Source organism: Vicugna pacos, chromosome 12 (assembly GCF_048564905.1).
Source record: "Vicugna pacos chromosome 12, VicPac4, whole genome shotgun sequence".
Lineage (NCBI taxonomy): Eukaryota > Metazoa > Chordata > Mammalia > Artiodactyla > Camelidae > Vicugna > Vicugna pacos.
In genome coordinates, this window is record NC_132998.1 from 60,849,139 (window position 1) to 60,865,674 (window position 16,536).

The window sequence follows — 16,536 nt, forward strand, 5'->3', positions numbered from 1 at the left end:
TTTTGATCTTTCTTCCCCAAGCTGAAGTTTGAAGGAAGAGTAGGACGCAACCAGGATTAGGCAGAGGGTCGCAGGTGGGGCTTTAAGCACAAGAAAGCTCTTGGAAGAAGCTTCTACAAGTCTGGAAACAGGACATGGAGTTGGGAGACTCCAGAGCCATGGTGGAGTTGAAAGAAAGGGTTTGGGGTGGGGGCTGGGGAAGGTGGGGGCGTTGAAGTTTGTCCCGGAAACATAGGGAGCCTCTGTGCACTTCTAAATTGGGAAGTGACATGATCACATGTCATGTTAGGAAGATGACAAGAGAAACATTCAGAGGCCCAAACAGTCTTCCTTAGCCGCCTTAAAACCCTTGCATTGGTGACTCGACTTGTTCTGTGGGATTCCAACCCTCTCCGGCCCCCAGCCTCTTTTTTTAAATTTCTTTTATTGAAATATAGTCAGTTTACAATGTTGTGTCAATAATAAACACTTTTGGCTGTCAACATACTAACTCCTTCCTGTGGACGCTTTCGCCAGATCACTTTTATCCTGACTTCTCTTAAATCCCTACCCCCCCAAAGATCTTATACCCTCCAAGCAAAAAAATCACTCAATTACCCTCCATCCTCCTCTCCTTCCCCTTCTATATCCTCCAATCTGCCAGTCTGGTCCTTCCCTCCCATCCCGCCCTCTTCCCTCCCAACCCTTGATGCTTTCCACCCAGGAGGTCAGCGAAGACCCTGGTGGCAAAGCTGTGGCTCCTGCTCTTCCTCATCTTGGCCCTGACCCTGCAGACACCTTCCTCTCCCAGCCTACACCTTCTCTCTCTGGTGATTCTTACACAGTGCACCTCTTAAGTTTGGGTACTTGTTCCTCGGCTGTCTGTACTCTCACCTGCTCCAGGTGAGCTTGGTCATGCCCCACACCTCTGAGCTCCTGCACATTCAGAACCACAGGTGAACACCCCGGGGAGCAAGGCTGGCTTTGTCATGGGCTGAGAGAATGGACCAGAAAGGGCACCATTGAGAAAGTACCAGAGTTCAACTTTGACTAAGAGGTTGTAGTCACCAGCGGAGCAAGTAAGAGGACACCTTCCAGGCCAAGGGAGCAGCAGGAGTTACAACTTACCCAGGCAGTCACCCAGCATGGCTCAAAAGTGGGGTATGGGAGCGGGGAGCGGGAGCCCGGGAGGAAAGGGTAGTCCAGGGCGAGGGGAGAGGGCCTTATCTAAGTAATCTGCGGCAAGAACCAGATGATGGCCGTGAGTCTGCGGCTGAGCTCCATGGATCCCGGGGAGGCTATTTTATATACACACGCTATCTCCTGGGCCCCAGCTCCTTAGGACAGGTCTGAGAAGGGGAGTTGCTGGTTCAAAGGGTCTGCATGTTTAATTTTTAATTTTTTTCATTCTCCAAATATTTATTGAGCACCTACTATACACCAGACAATGTGCTTGAAATACACTGTTAATATGACAAAAAAAACTCCTTAACCCAAGGAACTCATAGTCTAGTGTTAAAGGGAAGTCCCACCAATAAAGGGTATGCATGTTCTGAATTCTGATATGGGTTGCCAAGTGTGAACTTGCCTTCAGAAATGTGTCCCTGGGCCCATGACCAGCACCGTGGTGAGAGCCTCTCCGGTCTGTGTGAGGACGCGCTGCCTGATGGGAGGCCTCCCCTGCGCCTGGGCTTGGGCTGCACCCACTTGATGCCACCTCCCCCGGCAAACTGGCCCGTCAGCAGCAAGCAGGGACCAGGCCCAGAGCCTCAAAGGGGCTGCAGCTCCGGCCTACCCTGTCTCCACCACAGCCCACACAGTCTTGGGGTGGGGAGGGAGTCGGGGGGTGGGAGCAGATACCCACCAGGCCCACCACCTCCTCCAGGCAGCCTGTCCCCATGGGCAAGGCCCACAGTGCCTCCCTGAGAGGTCCCAGTTGCCATGCGCTGGGGCCTTCGGTGGTCCTGGATGTGTCCTCCTGTTGCCACTGGCAAGAGGCTTACATAGGATGGTACTGATCACTGTGACAGAGAAGTGGGGCTCAGAGTGGTCAGGTCACTTGGCCAAAGTCTTCTAGGACTCAAACCCAGGCAGGTCAAACTGTCCTTGCCAGGAAGCCAGGCGCTCCACCTGCCAATTTCACACCGACTTCCTCTCCCTCCACCTGGAGGCTCACCTAATCACCCCCTTCCCTTCCTCTGGCTTTGGCCCCACCCCAGTGCCTGACACCTGCACTCCCCCTACCCTGAGGCCCCAGCTAGACCCACAACAAGCAAGGAAGCAGGTGAGGGTCAGATCCTGCTTCCGGGCTCATGTTTACCCAGAGCTCCTGTCCACTCCCTCCCTCACGGCAGTCCTGCTGCTCCACCTGGGCGGAGAGGAGCCCAAGGCTCAGGGAGGGCAGGAGGCTCACCCAGCCGCACCTCACACCAAGACCACACCCTGGACCCCAGGCACCTCTCCTGGGGGCATCATGTCTCCACCCTGCTCAGAACTCCTGGGGTCGTCTGGCCAGGAGTGGAATTCATCCTGCTATTGTTTGTATTTCCCAGGCACCCCCTGGGTACCAGGCACTGTGCTGGGAGTCAAGGATTTGAAGCCAAGTAAGTCCACACATGTTCTGCCCTCTAGCAGCTCACTGTCCACACAGGGGGGCAGACGGCGCGGAGAGCAGCAGCCTTAATGGGAATGTATCCCCTCGAGGCACCAAACACACGTGTGCCTGAGACCACACGTGCGTGTTCACAGCCATAGACGGGAACACCTGGAACGTCAATTATAACTAAATAGAAGGCAGTACATTCATTCAACAGGACGCTCCACAGCAGGGGTCGACAAAAGTGTTCTGTAAAGGGCCGGATAGTAAATATTTTACGCTTTGCGAGCCATATGGTCTGCATCACAGCTACTCAACTCTGCTGTTGTGGGGCAAAAGCAGTCATAGATGAGCTATGAATGGATACGCATGGCTCTGTTCCAATAAAACTTTATTTATGGACGTGGAAATGTGAATATAGTCATCACTTGGTATCCACGGGGGATTGGTTCCAGGATCCATCACAGATACCAAAATCCACAGATGCTCAAGTCCTTTATATACAATGGCATAGGATTCCTATGTACAGTCGACCTTAAACAATGAGGTGGTTAGGCGCACCGACCCCCCGCACAGTCGAAAATCCAAGTATAACTTTACAGTTGGCCCTTGGTATCCACGGTTCCACATCCTCCGACTCAATCAACCGTGTAGCACTGTAGTATTTACTATTGAAAAATATCCACGTGTGAATGTACCTGCCAGTTTAAAGTCACGTTGTCCAAGGGTCAACTGCACTTCCAATCATCTCAAGATTACTTACAATACCTAACACAATGTGAGTGCAGTGTGAGTTGCTGTAAATACTGTGTACAAGGTTGCCTTGTGCACTGCAAATTCAAGTTTTGCTTTTTGGAATTTTCTGAAAAAAACTTTTTTCCAAATATTTTCGATCCACGGTTGACTGAATCTGCAGATGAGGATCTGGCGGATACGGAGGGCTGACTTTATTGTATAATTTTCACATGCCGTGAAATACGTATTCTGTTTCTGATTTTTTTGCCAACAATTAAAAAAATATAAAAACCATTAATAACTCACAGGCCGTACAAAAAGGCAGTGGGCTGGATTAACCTCACGGGTCAGGGTTTGCAACACCTGCTCCTTAGCGATGGAAATAAGCAAACTTCAACCACACTGTCAACTGGATATATTTTCAAAAACATAATGTTGAGTGAAAGAAGCAGGTCACAAAGAACATGCACAGTGTCATTCTGATTACACAAAGTCCAAAAACAAGCCAGACTAATCTATATTGTTTAGGGATGCAAATTAAAGGATAAAAGTATAAAGAAATACCAGGAAGCCATTGCCTTAAATTGAGGAATGGTGGTGCCTCTGAGGGGAGAGGGACGGTCTTGGGGTGGGGACCAGGGGCTTTGGGGCACACGAATGCTCTCTTTCTTGCCTAGAGGTAGACACACAGGCCTTTGTTTTATAATATTTATTGCACTTCTCTGTGCCTGTATTATATTTCACAATTTAAAAAGAGAAAGCAATGACAATGGGACCTATTGGGATGGCATCTCAACCCCTACCTGAAGGCATTTATAATTCACGAGGAATTATATCCCAGTGCGAATGGTCTCCCACAGCTCTGCTAAGAGACGCTCCTCTCCAGTCAAACTGAACCTCTCACCATTCCCGCCCCCGGCTCTGCCTTCTGGCCTCCCAGCCTTTATTCATGCAGTGCCTGCCACCCACCCACCTGCTCCGCCTCCGCCCCGCCTCCCCCTCCAATACTCCCCCTGCCCACCTCCAGCAGAGAGGTGCTTCTCCTCCGCCTGCCTCGAAAGCTCTTTATTGGGATTAGACAAAGATGAAAAGCAGAGGCCAGTCCTGACAGAGGCCTGGAGCTGCAGGAGGGGAGGCAGCAGGCTCCTGAACATCTTTTGGACAACAAAGGGAGCGGTGACACCTGGTTCCAGAGCAAACGGGGGAGGGGAGGCAAACCTGCATAGGGAACTCTTGCCTTGGGTTGTGTTCTGTGGGTGAGTCTCACAGTTTCCACCAGGCTGAGAGTAGGGGCTGTGGCTTGTTCACCACCAGTTCCCCGCCAGTGCCTAGAACTGGTCCACTTCAATGGATATTTGAGAAATAAATAAAGCCCAGAGTTCTGAAAAGGCCAGGAAGGGAAAGGAGACTGACATTTGTTAAGGACATCAAGGTTCAGAAAGGTTAAGTAACTTGCCTGAGGTCACACAGCAGTCAATAGACAAAGGCAGGACTTGAACATAGTCTGTGTGGCCCCAAAGCCTATGGAGGTGACTGAGGCCTGGTGGAAACAGGGCTAGAGCAGGTGTGCAGCTGCTCCTGGGAAAGCAGAGCCTCAAGCTCAGAAGATTCACTTCTAGGGGAGAGCCGTTGCCCATGAGAACATAGGTGGCCGCCAGACCCTTTGAGGGCTCAAGAGATCAGAGGAGAGTAGGGAGAGGATGGTTGGGAGCAAGAAAAGTCCTGAGATTAGATCCCAGAGTGGGCTGGAGACCCCTGGAAATGTCAGAGTGATCCCCCAGGCTCTGATGATCCCCCAAGATGTTGAGCTAGCCAACTGAATCTTGCACTTCCGTTGGCTCTGCTAGGCTGGCAGGTGGCTGACTTTCCCTGAGTCCTAACTATGTGCCCTAACCACTCAGTCTCAGGATGTGTTAACAGGCAGGCACTACGATCACATCCATTTAACACATGAGACCGTTGAGGCACAGCAACATTAAGAACCTGCCCAGAGGCCCAGGGTGAGTCACAGAGCTCAGATTCAAACTCAGGCTGAATGCTCGTGGCCTGCACACAACCTGGCATCATGCAGTTCAGGGAAACAGCGCATTGAGCCCCGGCTTCAGTGAGGATGCTCCCCAAGACACCTGTGGACACGGTTGAGGGCTGCAAGCTGGGTCTTGGTGCTGGCGGTCGATGGAGCTGGTTGCACTAGGCTGATGGGTGAGGTCAGGGGAGGTCGGGGGACATGGGAGAGGCAGGATTCCTTCTACCAAACCCTCAAAGCTCAGAGATAAGAGGGTGAGGAGGGGCATGGCACCCACAGAGGAGGGACTAGGAATAATGGGGTCCTGTCTGCTGATCCAAGAGGTTCTAGGAGACCACAAGGTGTTTCCACCTCTTGTGAAAGAGCAGAATTTCTCTTTTGTATAGTGTTTGTTGCAATACTGGGGGAAAAAAAATCTGTTGTTTGTTTGCAATTAAGACAGTTACAAAAGTGCAGCCCGCAAAGTCTCTTCCTCTCAGTTACTGGGATGAGCCAGGTCCCTTTTGGGGAAGAGGGACCACACAAAAAGAAATGATGAGAACTAGGGGGAAATTAAGTTAAAAATGAGTATGAGTTCCAAAGCATTGTCACCATCAAAGTGCATCTTTGCATCCCCATCTCTAGTGGGGCAGGAGGGGGAATGCAAGGTGCGCAATATTAAAGGAGATAATATGGCAAGGGGTCTGGCCCCTGAGGCCTGCTCAGCTACCACACAGCCAGGTCTTGCCTCCCTAGGGGTATAGATTTTTCTGTGAAGGATGTTCTTTACAAAGAAAGACAGAAGAGTCCCGGGTATCAAGGGTCCTGGCTCAAGGTTCAGGCTCACTCGGGTCTGAACTTGACCTCTACTCACCCTGTAGGCCTTGAGCAAGCTACATGGCCTCTCTGGGCCTCAATTTCCTGTTCTTAAGTGGTGCTAGTGGGGACGGCTTCCCAAGGGTGCCTGGAGGAGGCTGAGCGTGTGTGAAGCCAGCTTACGTGCTCATAGAGGCTAATTCATGATAATAAGAATAGCTAATTCATGATAATAAGAATAAGATAATGTTGTTCATGGTATAAAGGGGAGGCAGAGGTTGGGGGGCAGCTCCTGGAAGAAGAAGGAAGGCACCCAGCCTGCACCGTAGGTGGGGATTCTGGGATCACAAGACGGTTGGCACTGCCCAGGTGAGGCTGAGACTCAGGGACTTCAGGGTCGGCAGCCCTGGTGAGGGGCACTTCTGGGGGTTCTCTGGCCTAGATGAACTCACCCCAAGGCCACCGATCCCAGGGCCTGGCGTAGATCCAGGTCAGCCAGCTTCTGAGGGGGAATAGGGACCAGGGAAGGGGTGCAGCATTGGCCCCCAGAAAGTAAAGCTGTGGCCTCTGGTTGTATTTCAGGAAGTGGGAGGTCACCCTCTCTGGCAGTTCTTGCCCCCAGCCCAGTGCCCCCATGGCCAGCGGCTGGCCTCCCTCCTGTCCCCTAGCTAACATGGGCCACAACACCGCTTGCTTGGCCATCAGATGCCTTGGGGGAGAGCTGTCCCTGCTCAGTGATCCCGCATCTAACCCAATGCCTCTGACACAATGCCTCCCGCAGCAACGCCCACCCACCTTGTTGAAGGGCCAGGAGGTCAGGCTGTGCTGGGAGGGAGGCTGGAACAGCCTCGAGGGAGGAACACTGCCCCCGCCTCTTCAAAAGCCATCTTGGCAAGGCATTAGCTAAACATCTCCTGGTCCCTGAGGCTTCCCCTGTGAAGTCTGCAATGTTCAAACGCAACCAGCAAATCCCCCGAGACAGGTCCCGGGAATTAGCCGCCCGGCGGATGAAAGCGGCTCTGATGTGTGTGAGCCAGAGAGCATGCGAGAAGGGAGACCGCGTACCTGCGAGCTGCAGGGCCCAGGGGAGCAGGAACAAGCCCAGAAGTCGGGGGGCCAAGTGGGGGCCCGGTGGGGCACACCACCATGGAGGCCAGCTCTCCATCCTGGCCTCCGGTCAGTGTCCCTCCTTCCTCTTCAGCTCACAGGAGGGGACAGCCTGCTGGCAGCCACAGTTCCCCTTCGCCTCCCCACCAAGCTCCTCCCTGGCCGCCCTTCTGCTTCCTCAAGGCGTCCCTTGGCTACCTCATCCCCTCAATAACTCCGGACTTTCCGCGCAAGCAGTGGGAACAGCCCCGGGCTGGCGGGTGCCAGGTGAGGGATCGGGGCTCACATTGGTCCAGGAGAAGAACCCAGTGGGGTATCTCCCCTCCTCGGCCCCTGTCCAGCTGGCGGCCTGTCCAGAAGCCCTGGTGACAGAGGGGCCCCAGGATTCCCATGGGTAACCCCAGGGCTGGTTTAGCTGCTCACATCTGAAACTTTTTTTAAAAAAAACAACCACATTCACAAAAACTTCCCCTCTGAGAGACTCAGGAGCCTCTTGATGAATGTGCTTCTCAGAGAGCAGGGTTTTGGGTGGGGGCGGAAGTGGTTGGGAGAATGGGGAGGGGCAGGCAGTCGGGGTGAGGGCAGGAGCCACAGGCTCCCAGCTTTACGTGGTGCCCAAAAGGCAGCCACCCGTCTCAGCCCAGCGACGGCCACCGAGGGACCCCAGCAGAGGCCCAGCGAATGCCTCCACTCAGGCCCACCTCAAATGTCTTTCCTCCCTGCAGCTTCCCTAAATTTGCGTTCATCCCCTCCCCCACCAGGAGACACATGAATTGCTTCCCCATCTGGCTCGGACCACAGCCCCTGTCCTCACTTCCACAGGCACCAACATAGAAGGGTAATTATTTGCCAACTGGGCCTCTTTCGCCAGCAGACTGGAAGCTGTTCAGCCCTGGCATTCCAGACCCCAGCACCGGGGAACACTGGATGGCGTGGGGGACAGATGTCTGCCTGTGTGTCTGCAGCGGCAGAGGGAAGGGGTCTGGGGTGGTGTTAGGAGGCAGCTGGCATGTGGAGGGAGCTGGGGTGAATGGCAGGTGGTGGGTTTCCGCACAAGCCGAGCACGTCCCCTCCTTCCTCCATCAGTGCCCTTCAACCCTCTAGATAAAGATTATTATCCCCATTGTACAAACTATGCCCCCAAGAGACAAAGCAACTTGCCTAAGATCGGGGCAGGTACTTGGGGGGGGGGCATTTAATGCCCAGGTGTGTGAAGCCGGAGCCTCTCACCCTACGCTTGACGTGGCCCCCAGTGATGGCAGGACAGGTTCTAGGTTCCACCCTCTGTCCGAATGCTCTTCCTTTGGCCACTTTGCACACAAACAGTGAAAGCCAGATGAGGTTTCTCACCAACTCCAGGAGTGCCAGGAGGACCGCAAGCAGGAGCAGGGCCCGCCCACCAGGTGAGGAAGACGTATGAACACGAGATGTTTCCTACTGGCTGGGGGGCGGCGGGGACCCCAGTGGTATTGACTGTTGATCCATCACAGTGATATATGATCGCATATGTCACAGCAAGACACAGATAATCTGCTTCACGCTGTTTCCGAGCTCCTGGGGGTAGCAGGTTGTCTAAGCACCTCGATGCCATGGTGATAGACGTCATGTTAATGCCTCCACGCACGGAGGGAGCATTAGAAAGGTATCGGTCTGCGCCTCCGGGAGTCTCTTTATGACTTGGCATCGGGAGGCAGCTGAGTGCCAGGCTGCCTCGGAACATGGACCCGGCTCTGCCTCCACCCCTGCCTGTCTGCTCCTGGGCTGCTGCCCCCTCGTCCCTAACGGTGCAGCCCATGCTCCAGATCTGCACACCCGGAGCCCCGGGAGCTTTGCTGCCTCTGGGCCTGGGTCCAGCCCACAGCCTCTTACCTGCCCAGGGCCTCCTGTTTTGTCTTCTTCACCCCTAACTCCCCTGAGCCCAGCACAGTGCCGACACCTAGTATGTGCTTGATAAGTATCGGTGCACGGATGATGGATGAATGAGCATTAGATGGGGGTAAAGTGCCTTCCTCCTGGGCTTCCTGTGAGGGTGGGTGCCTAACATCAAGCCTGGCACACAGTAGGCTCCCAACAGACCTCAGTGGGATGGTGGGACTCCAGGGTGGGATGGGAGGAGGCCCACGCCCTCCCCATTCAGGCTCCTGGGCTCTAGAGCACATATGTGACTTGAAACGAAGTGGTAAGGGTCTTGGGTCATTATTGAGTTTCCCAGATGCTCTGAAGCCACACAGCCTCCTGGGGAGAGGCAGGCACCGACACTCTGCACAGAGTCAGTGGGCCCAGGCTGTATTGTCAGCGCCTTAGGGATCAGGTTGATGGAAATGAAACCGCAACACATTCAGAAACCTCATTTTCTTCAAAATTCTCCACCTTCTTTCACCAGTGAACTTGCTGGACTTTGCTCATCAACTCTTTTCCTCCCTTGTCCTGGGCGGGACCTACGAATAAGCGGGTGAAAGGAAGAGCAGAGGACACGAGGCCCTGTTGGCATCTCCCGTGGGCAGCCCCGGGCTTTGCAGCCTTTGGGCCAGGCGCCCACAGCTGAGTCTGCAGGCAAGGGCCCTGGAGGCAGCGCATTTCAGCTCTTACTCTGATCCAGTCATCTGTCCGCCTGTCCATCCATCTATCCATCCATCCGTCCATCCATCCATCCGTTGGTCCATTTATTCATCCGTTCACTTATCCATCCACCCCTTCACATTTTGCTGAGTGCCTGTTCTGCACCAGGCACTGGCCTCAGCAGAAGGATGCGGAAGTGAAAGACCTCGCCTTTGAGGGGCCCATCTATTGGTGGGAGAGGGATAATCAGCACAATTAAGCATCAAATAACAGTTCAGAGCCATTAATCAACACCAGACACTGTCCAGGATGATTTTAATCTACACGTCAATTTAATCCTCACTGCAATCCCATAAGGTAGGTACTATGATCACTTCCATTTTACAGATAAGGACATTGAGGCACAGGGAGGTTAAAATAAAATTTGCCCAAGACCACACAACTAAGAAATGTGTCCAGGGGAAGCGACTCTGAGGATAGCTCCTGCTCACTGCTCCAGCCCACCTCACTGGTAGAAGTGTGTACAGAGCAAAGAGGGAGGCAGGGGAAGAAGCGAATTACTTGGGGTGGAGAGGGTAGGGGGTGCCCAGGAGGACTTCGTAGAGGAGGTGGCAGTTGTGAAGGAGGAGGAAATGGGAGAGCACACATGTCCCCTGCAGTCCTAAGACGCCTTGTCCACACAAAAATTAAAACTTTCCAAACTGGACTGCAATTGCTGGCCTCTGTACACTTAACAGCCTACTGTGCGCCAGGCAGACTTTAGTCATAGTTTTGCCCTCAAGATGTTCCCCATCTCCAGAGAAAAACAGAATCCCCAGATAGGATTTCCAACTGCCCCAAGTGAGCGAGGGTGAGTGAGCAAGCGAGGCGAGGCCCCTGGCCTGGCTGTGTTTGGCTCTGATGCTCAGAAGCTGCGACGTCTCCTTTGGTTTCCTCCCCAGGCTGCACTGAGCTCTCTGTTACTAGAGGTGTGCAAACCCATCTGGAGGCCATCTGCCCTGCACGAGGTGGGAGACTGCTGCCCGGCCTGGAAGGCTGGCCTGGCCAGTCTCCAAAGTCCCTTCTCAGTTCAAGCTGCCCTGATTTTCACCTGTTTATGAAGTATTTCTTTCATGACAGACACAGTTCTAAAGGCTTTTCATGTACTGACTACTTCAGTCCTTACAGAACCGTCATGTGGGTGGGTGTTATTACTGGCCCTATTTTACAGAGGAGGGAGCTGAAGTTCAGAGATGGTAAGCCACTTGCCTAAAGCCACACAGCTAGTAAGCAGTGGAACAAGGGCTTGAGCTCCTTGGCTGCACTTTTAATCACTATGTTCTCCTGTGATTCATTTGATTCTCCCAGCGGGGCTGGTATTACAACCTTTACTTAGTGATGGAGAGAAACAGAGTAAGTGGGCTGCTTGGGGTCTCAGAGGGGACCGGAGTCCAGGGTTTTCCTACTGACAAAATACTAAGAGTTAGATAAGACTTTCCTCGCTAACTCTGTTGGGAGGAGGCAGCAAGGAGCTACACCCCCTCCCAAGTGCCTGCCACAATGAAAATAATCTTAAAGGTCTGAAAAAAACAAAGATGGCATCGTTTTTCAACCTTTATTCCATGTTTACCATGTGCCAAGGCCTTGTTAGGTTTAGGCCCTGGTACAGCTGTGTCCCTGGGAGAGACCAGCACGGACCAGGAGGCTAATCATTGGAGGGTCTTGGGTGCAGGCACCAGAGCTTGAAGGTCTTGCACTAATGCTGTCCCCCCTTCCCCTCTGGCCAGGGGACAGCCCCCAGGTTGTTCTGTGCTGATGGCGCCACCTGGTGGCATATGTGGCTCTCACCTGGGATGTCTTCCTCTCCACCAGCGGCCTCTTCCCTCTCTAGGGGTCTTGGGCTGCCCAGAGGCCACCAGCCAGGGCTTGAGAAGCAACATTATACAGTGGTGGTGGTGGTGGGGGAGCGGACAGGGCAGGCAGGACTGGGAATGTGCTGGGGGCTGGGCGTGCCGGCTGCAGGGCCCCACCGCGCCTGCCTCTCTGCCGCCTTTTCTCCTCACCCACAGGAGCCTCCTTAGAGCCCGCCCCTCTCTGTTCTAACAGTGGCTTTGGCTGGGAGCACTTTAACTCCTCTTGGGGGAACTTCATGGGAAGCAGTAATTGGACCCCAGGCAAACCAGTCCCTGGCTTTGCAGGGACAACTGGGGACTTTCCAGGCAGGACTCCTCATGGTGAGTTCAGCCAATTAAGGAAGCAATTAGCCTCCCCTGAGGCTAATTCATGCATCATCACTCCACACAGTTCTATGGTCCTTTGGGACAAAGGGCCTCCGTCCCTGTGGGCAGAGGGATGTGTGTGGCAGCCACTAACCACAAAGACTCCAGGCCTCACCCAAGATCCAGCTCCACGAGGCTCTGGGAGGCCAGAGGACCCGTGTGTTTAACAGCTGCTGCTTCTCACACTTGAGCAACTGCCCGAAGCACTTCCCAAGGCAGATCCCCAAGGGGCTGTGGGCAGGACGGGCAGCTCTCCAGGCAGCCTGCTTTGAGGGGCCACTGGCCAACGAGAGCCCTTCAAAGAGAATTGGTGGTCCCTCTCTCCTTCCCTCTCTTTTTCCTCTCACTTGTCTCCCCTCCTCCACCCTTCCCCTTGGAAGGCCAGCTGGTAAATCTGGAACAAATCCCCTCCATTTACACGCCTCCTACCGACCGGGGTTGGGGTAGGGGGTGGGCAGTTTCATCACTTACAATATGGGGGATAGATATCTGCCTTGCACTGATTGGTGAAGAAAAGTTGTAGTAACAGATGTGAGAGCACTTTGCAAAGAATAAGACGTTGGCTGAAAGTAACTGTCCTGCCTTAAACCTTTCCCGAGCCTCTCTCCTGCAGGTCTCTTCACAAGGGGCTGGGGCGGGGGCAGCATTCACAGAGAACAAGAGTCCAGCCCTGGGAGGTGAGGCAGGTACAGCCCCCACAGGTGGGCAGTTATGGATGAGGAAATCTGCAGGTCTGGGGGGCAGCAGGGAGACATGCAGAGGGGGTGGGGAGTGGGAACCGGAGGAGGGTCAGAATGGGAAACCTTCCAGGCAGCGTGGGGCCCTCCAGTTGGCCCTGGTAGGGCTCTGGAAGCAGGGTGTGGGGGCTGGGCAGCGGCAGGGGACTCTCCCACCAGCCGACCCGACCCCTCGGGAAAGCTCTGCCCTCCCTCTCCTCCCTGCCCGGAGCTGCTCGTCCTCTCACCTGTCTCCCCATCGCACTGTGGCTAGGCCAGCTCCCTCAGACTCCTGTGCCCGGGGCGGGGGGGACCTGGGTCACAGTCAGAAGGACTTAGGTTCACAAATGGCAAAGAACCCAGGTCAATACCTCTAATTCCTATGGGAGTCCAGAAGTCCCTCCAATGACCCACAAGGAACTTTTGTTCACTCGTTCATTCATTCAACAAACATCTCCAAGGCATTGCTCTGGGCCAGGCCAGGGTCCTGGGCACCCTCCACCTAGGACAGTCACAACCTAGTGGGAACCCAGCCTGAAGGGGACCCAAGCCCAGAGCAGGCTGAGCCTGCCAAGGAAACCACGGCCACAGCATTCACAAAGTCTTAGTAAGAAGCTCCCTGGAGCAGAAGACAGAGAACCAGCAGGAGGGGCTGGGATGTCAGGTCCAGGCTAAGGAGGGGAGGCGGGAGAGGGGCCCAGGGGGGCCAGACTGGGAAGGTCTTCCTCCTCCCCCATCCTCTGATGAAACTACCTTCTCTCTCCAGGGTCAACAGTCAGATGAATAAAAACATTTATTTTTCTGTTAAAAAATTACTGGTATTGCAATAGTATCAATTTCTACTGTTTGCATTTCACATGTATAGATTTTCAGCCACACTCTGAGTTAAGCAGCTTTCTAGCTGTTCCTGGAAGCCTGGCCTCATTTATGATACAGTTTCTGAGTGGAAAGACTTTCTCCGGAAGACAGCTCATTTGGAAGTAAAGAGACTTCCTGCGTTCACTGGAGTGAAAATCTCGCTCTGTACAAAGCACTGAGGAGAGGCCGTGGGCTCTGTAGGACCAGAAACCCGCAAGGGGCGTGCTGATGGGCAAGAGCCCCTCATCCAGACAGAAAAAGGAAGGGAAAGAATCAGCTGAGGCAAATACTCCTGAGGCATTTCCAGCTGGTCACAGCAGGTGAGCAGCTGCCCTGGGGCCCTGAGAGCTCACTCACCCTGAAGCCTCCTGCTCAGGAAGCGCCCCCACCCCCAGGAGGCCAGAGGGAGGTGTTTCAGGCTCCTTTCATCCGAGACGTGGGCAAAAGTATTCCTGAGCAGCAGCCCAGCCTGGCGGGGCGCCTGTGCCTGAGTCACTGCATCCCTGTGCCCCGCTGGCCGTTACTTTTCCTTTTTTCCTTCCCTGAATGTATTTACTGATCTTTATGTCACCACTCCCTGGAAGATGAGACATGCATATGTTGTGACCATCCCTGAGGTGCCCACGGGACCGGGGCTGGGCTCCTGGTCAGAGGCAGCTGAACTCAGAGTTTGCCACCTGGCCTGGGGCTTGAACCCAGGCAAAGTTCCCCTCACTCCTCACCCACAGCCTTCCAGTCCCCTTTGACAGCGCCCTGCGGTCCCCTTCCCTCAACATCGAATTGCCCACTCTGTCCTGGCCAGTGCCTAGGGGAGGGGAGGGTGTGGGGCAGGTGGCCCCAGAGCGAACGGACCTCGTCTTTGCCAGATGCTGGGCTTGCTCCATCCTCTCAGCCACCCTGTCAGGCAGGTTCTACTGTATCCACATTTTGCAGATGAGGAAACTGAGACCCAGAGAAGGGAAGTCACTTTTCCAAGACCATACAGTCAGCAAGGGCAGAGCTAGGGTTGGAATCCAGTCCCGCCTGCTCACAAGAGCTGCCTTGTAAGGATCTCTGGGGTGTCTGCACTCCCAGGTGAGTTATCTGCAGCCTCTCCCCCTCCCAGCCCCTAACCTGCCCCCCTCACCGGCCATAGCCATCCCTTCCAGGGTGATGACACCCCCATCTCTGCAGGTCCTCTGCTAAGCACATGCATCTCTTGAATGAATAAATGAATGAATGGTAAACTGGGAGAGGAGTCCTGATGAGGCCTAACACAGAGATAAAAGGGGCCCCACAGGGAATTCTAACCAAATTAATAATAGATAAATATGACTTTGGTTACAAACTTGTAGAAAGTAGATGTCAGAATCTGAAAACGTAGAAAATGTAGGAAAGAATTGGCCAATGTGTAAAATTATAAAAGAACAGGAAAAGTTGGCCTCAGAATGGGGTTCCTCCTTCAATTCAATTCTTCAGGTGTTTAAACGGTGCGCCCCAGGACAGGGCCTCGTGATTGGTGCTGTGAACACTGGAAAATCAGACACCGTCCAGATCCTCCCCTTCCCCTTGTGGGGACACCAGATCCCTGTGTCACAGACTCCCCATGAGGGACATGACTCCCTGTTTGACAGAGAAAGCCCAGAGCTGCGGAAGCCAGTCAGCCAGGATCCACAGCCAGGCAGCGGCAGGACCAAGCCCCTCTCTTCTCTGTAAACCACTTGCTTTCGACGCAGAGGAACTGGCGGTCTGAGGCTTACACAGTTTTGAGGGGGCTCTCAGTGGGGGGAAAAAATGCCACAATTACAGAGCCAAAATTAGGTATGACAGCGAATATTAACTTCCCCTTCTAGTGAGAGTAGAACTCACAAGTTACAAATTCTAAAAGGCTGACAAAACCATAAACATCAAGCAACTCAGGAAGGTAACAGGATATTCTGTATTAACTACCCAACCACCTCTATAACCCATCCCCTGGGATTTTCTGGAACATCATACTCCATAGACAGAGTGTAAACTTGGACCAAGTTTCCTTCATAGGTGAGCAGGAAGAATTCATGGCACATTCAGTTTCCTCACACAGGGACTAATCTTAAATGCTGCTTGGATGGCTGACCCTCGAGACCTAGTGTGGCTTTGATGTCTTCTCTGCAGGGGCTTATGAGTTTTGTGTTACGTTTGTTGGTGTCAACGTCATACAAGAAATTTATCTTAGTCCATCGTGTTCATTGGATGCCGTCTTCTTCACTCACTGATGGAGAATCCCTGGAAACCATCCATACCCTCAACAGCCCAAGAACTGGGCTACACGGGGAGGTAACTGTGAGCCACGTGAAACAGCCCACGGTCCCGAGCTAACGCACTCCCAAGCCGACCTCCTCCAGCATGCCCACAGCCAGCCCAGCACCACCCGCCTGGACGAGAGGTGGGAAGGGAATCACAGCGGAAAAAAGTTTAACTGACTGAAGTTAGAATGTCTCCCATCTGCAAATCTCATAGAAACCTATGACCATGTGAACACACTGCAATGACATATTGCAATTCAGTGGTCAAAATAAAGGATTTGCTTTTACTGAATGGCACTAATAGAGCAGTGCACGCAGGCAGGTGGAGCCAAGCCCCTCCCTGGCTGAGAAAGTGCCCCAGAGGGGATGCCAAATTCCCCTAGTTTGTGGTCTCCCTGGGAAGGACCAGCCTTCAGAACAACTCTTGCAGGTAGGGGTGGCTTTTCTGCCTTATAGGAAACTGGGTCTGGACTTGGAGGCAGGAGATCTGGGTTCAAGACCCAGCCCTGACATTTCCTACCTGTGGGCCCTGGGCAAGTCGCTGGGTCCTCCCCTCCTCTGACCCTCCCCTTCCTCCTCCGCGGGGAGACCAGCTACAGAGTGGGAGAGCCTGTAAACTGTGGGAGGCCGTGGATGTGTGGGG

General features: G+C 53.7%; 1 protein-coding gene across 2 annotated transcripts in view; it reads right to left on the reverse strand.

Moving 5' to 3' along the window:
• The window catches only part of NFAM1 (NFAT activating protein with ITAM motif 1), an 86,446-nt gene that overhangs the window by 23,588 nt on the left and 46,322 nt on the right, over positions 1-16,536 (reverse strand). The window contains exon 1 of one of the 2 annotated variants that reach the window (XM_015241677.3): positions 7,197-7,365. The exons of the other annotated variant lie outside the window; for it this stretch is intronic. Coding sequence (XP_015097163.1) covers positions 7,197-7,296 — 100 coding nt within the window. The 5' untranslated portion in view covers positions 7,297-7,365. Of the gene's footprint in view, positions 1-7,196; positions 7,366-16,536 lie in introns of those variants that run through there. 2 annotated transcript variants of the gene reach the window in all.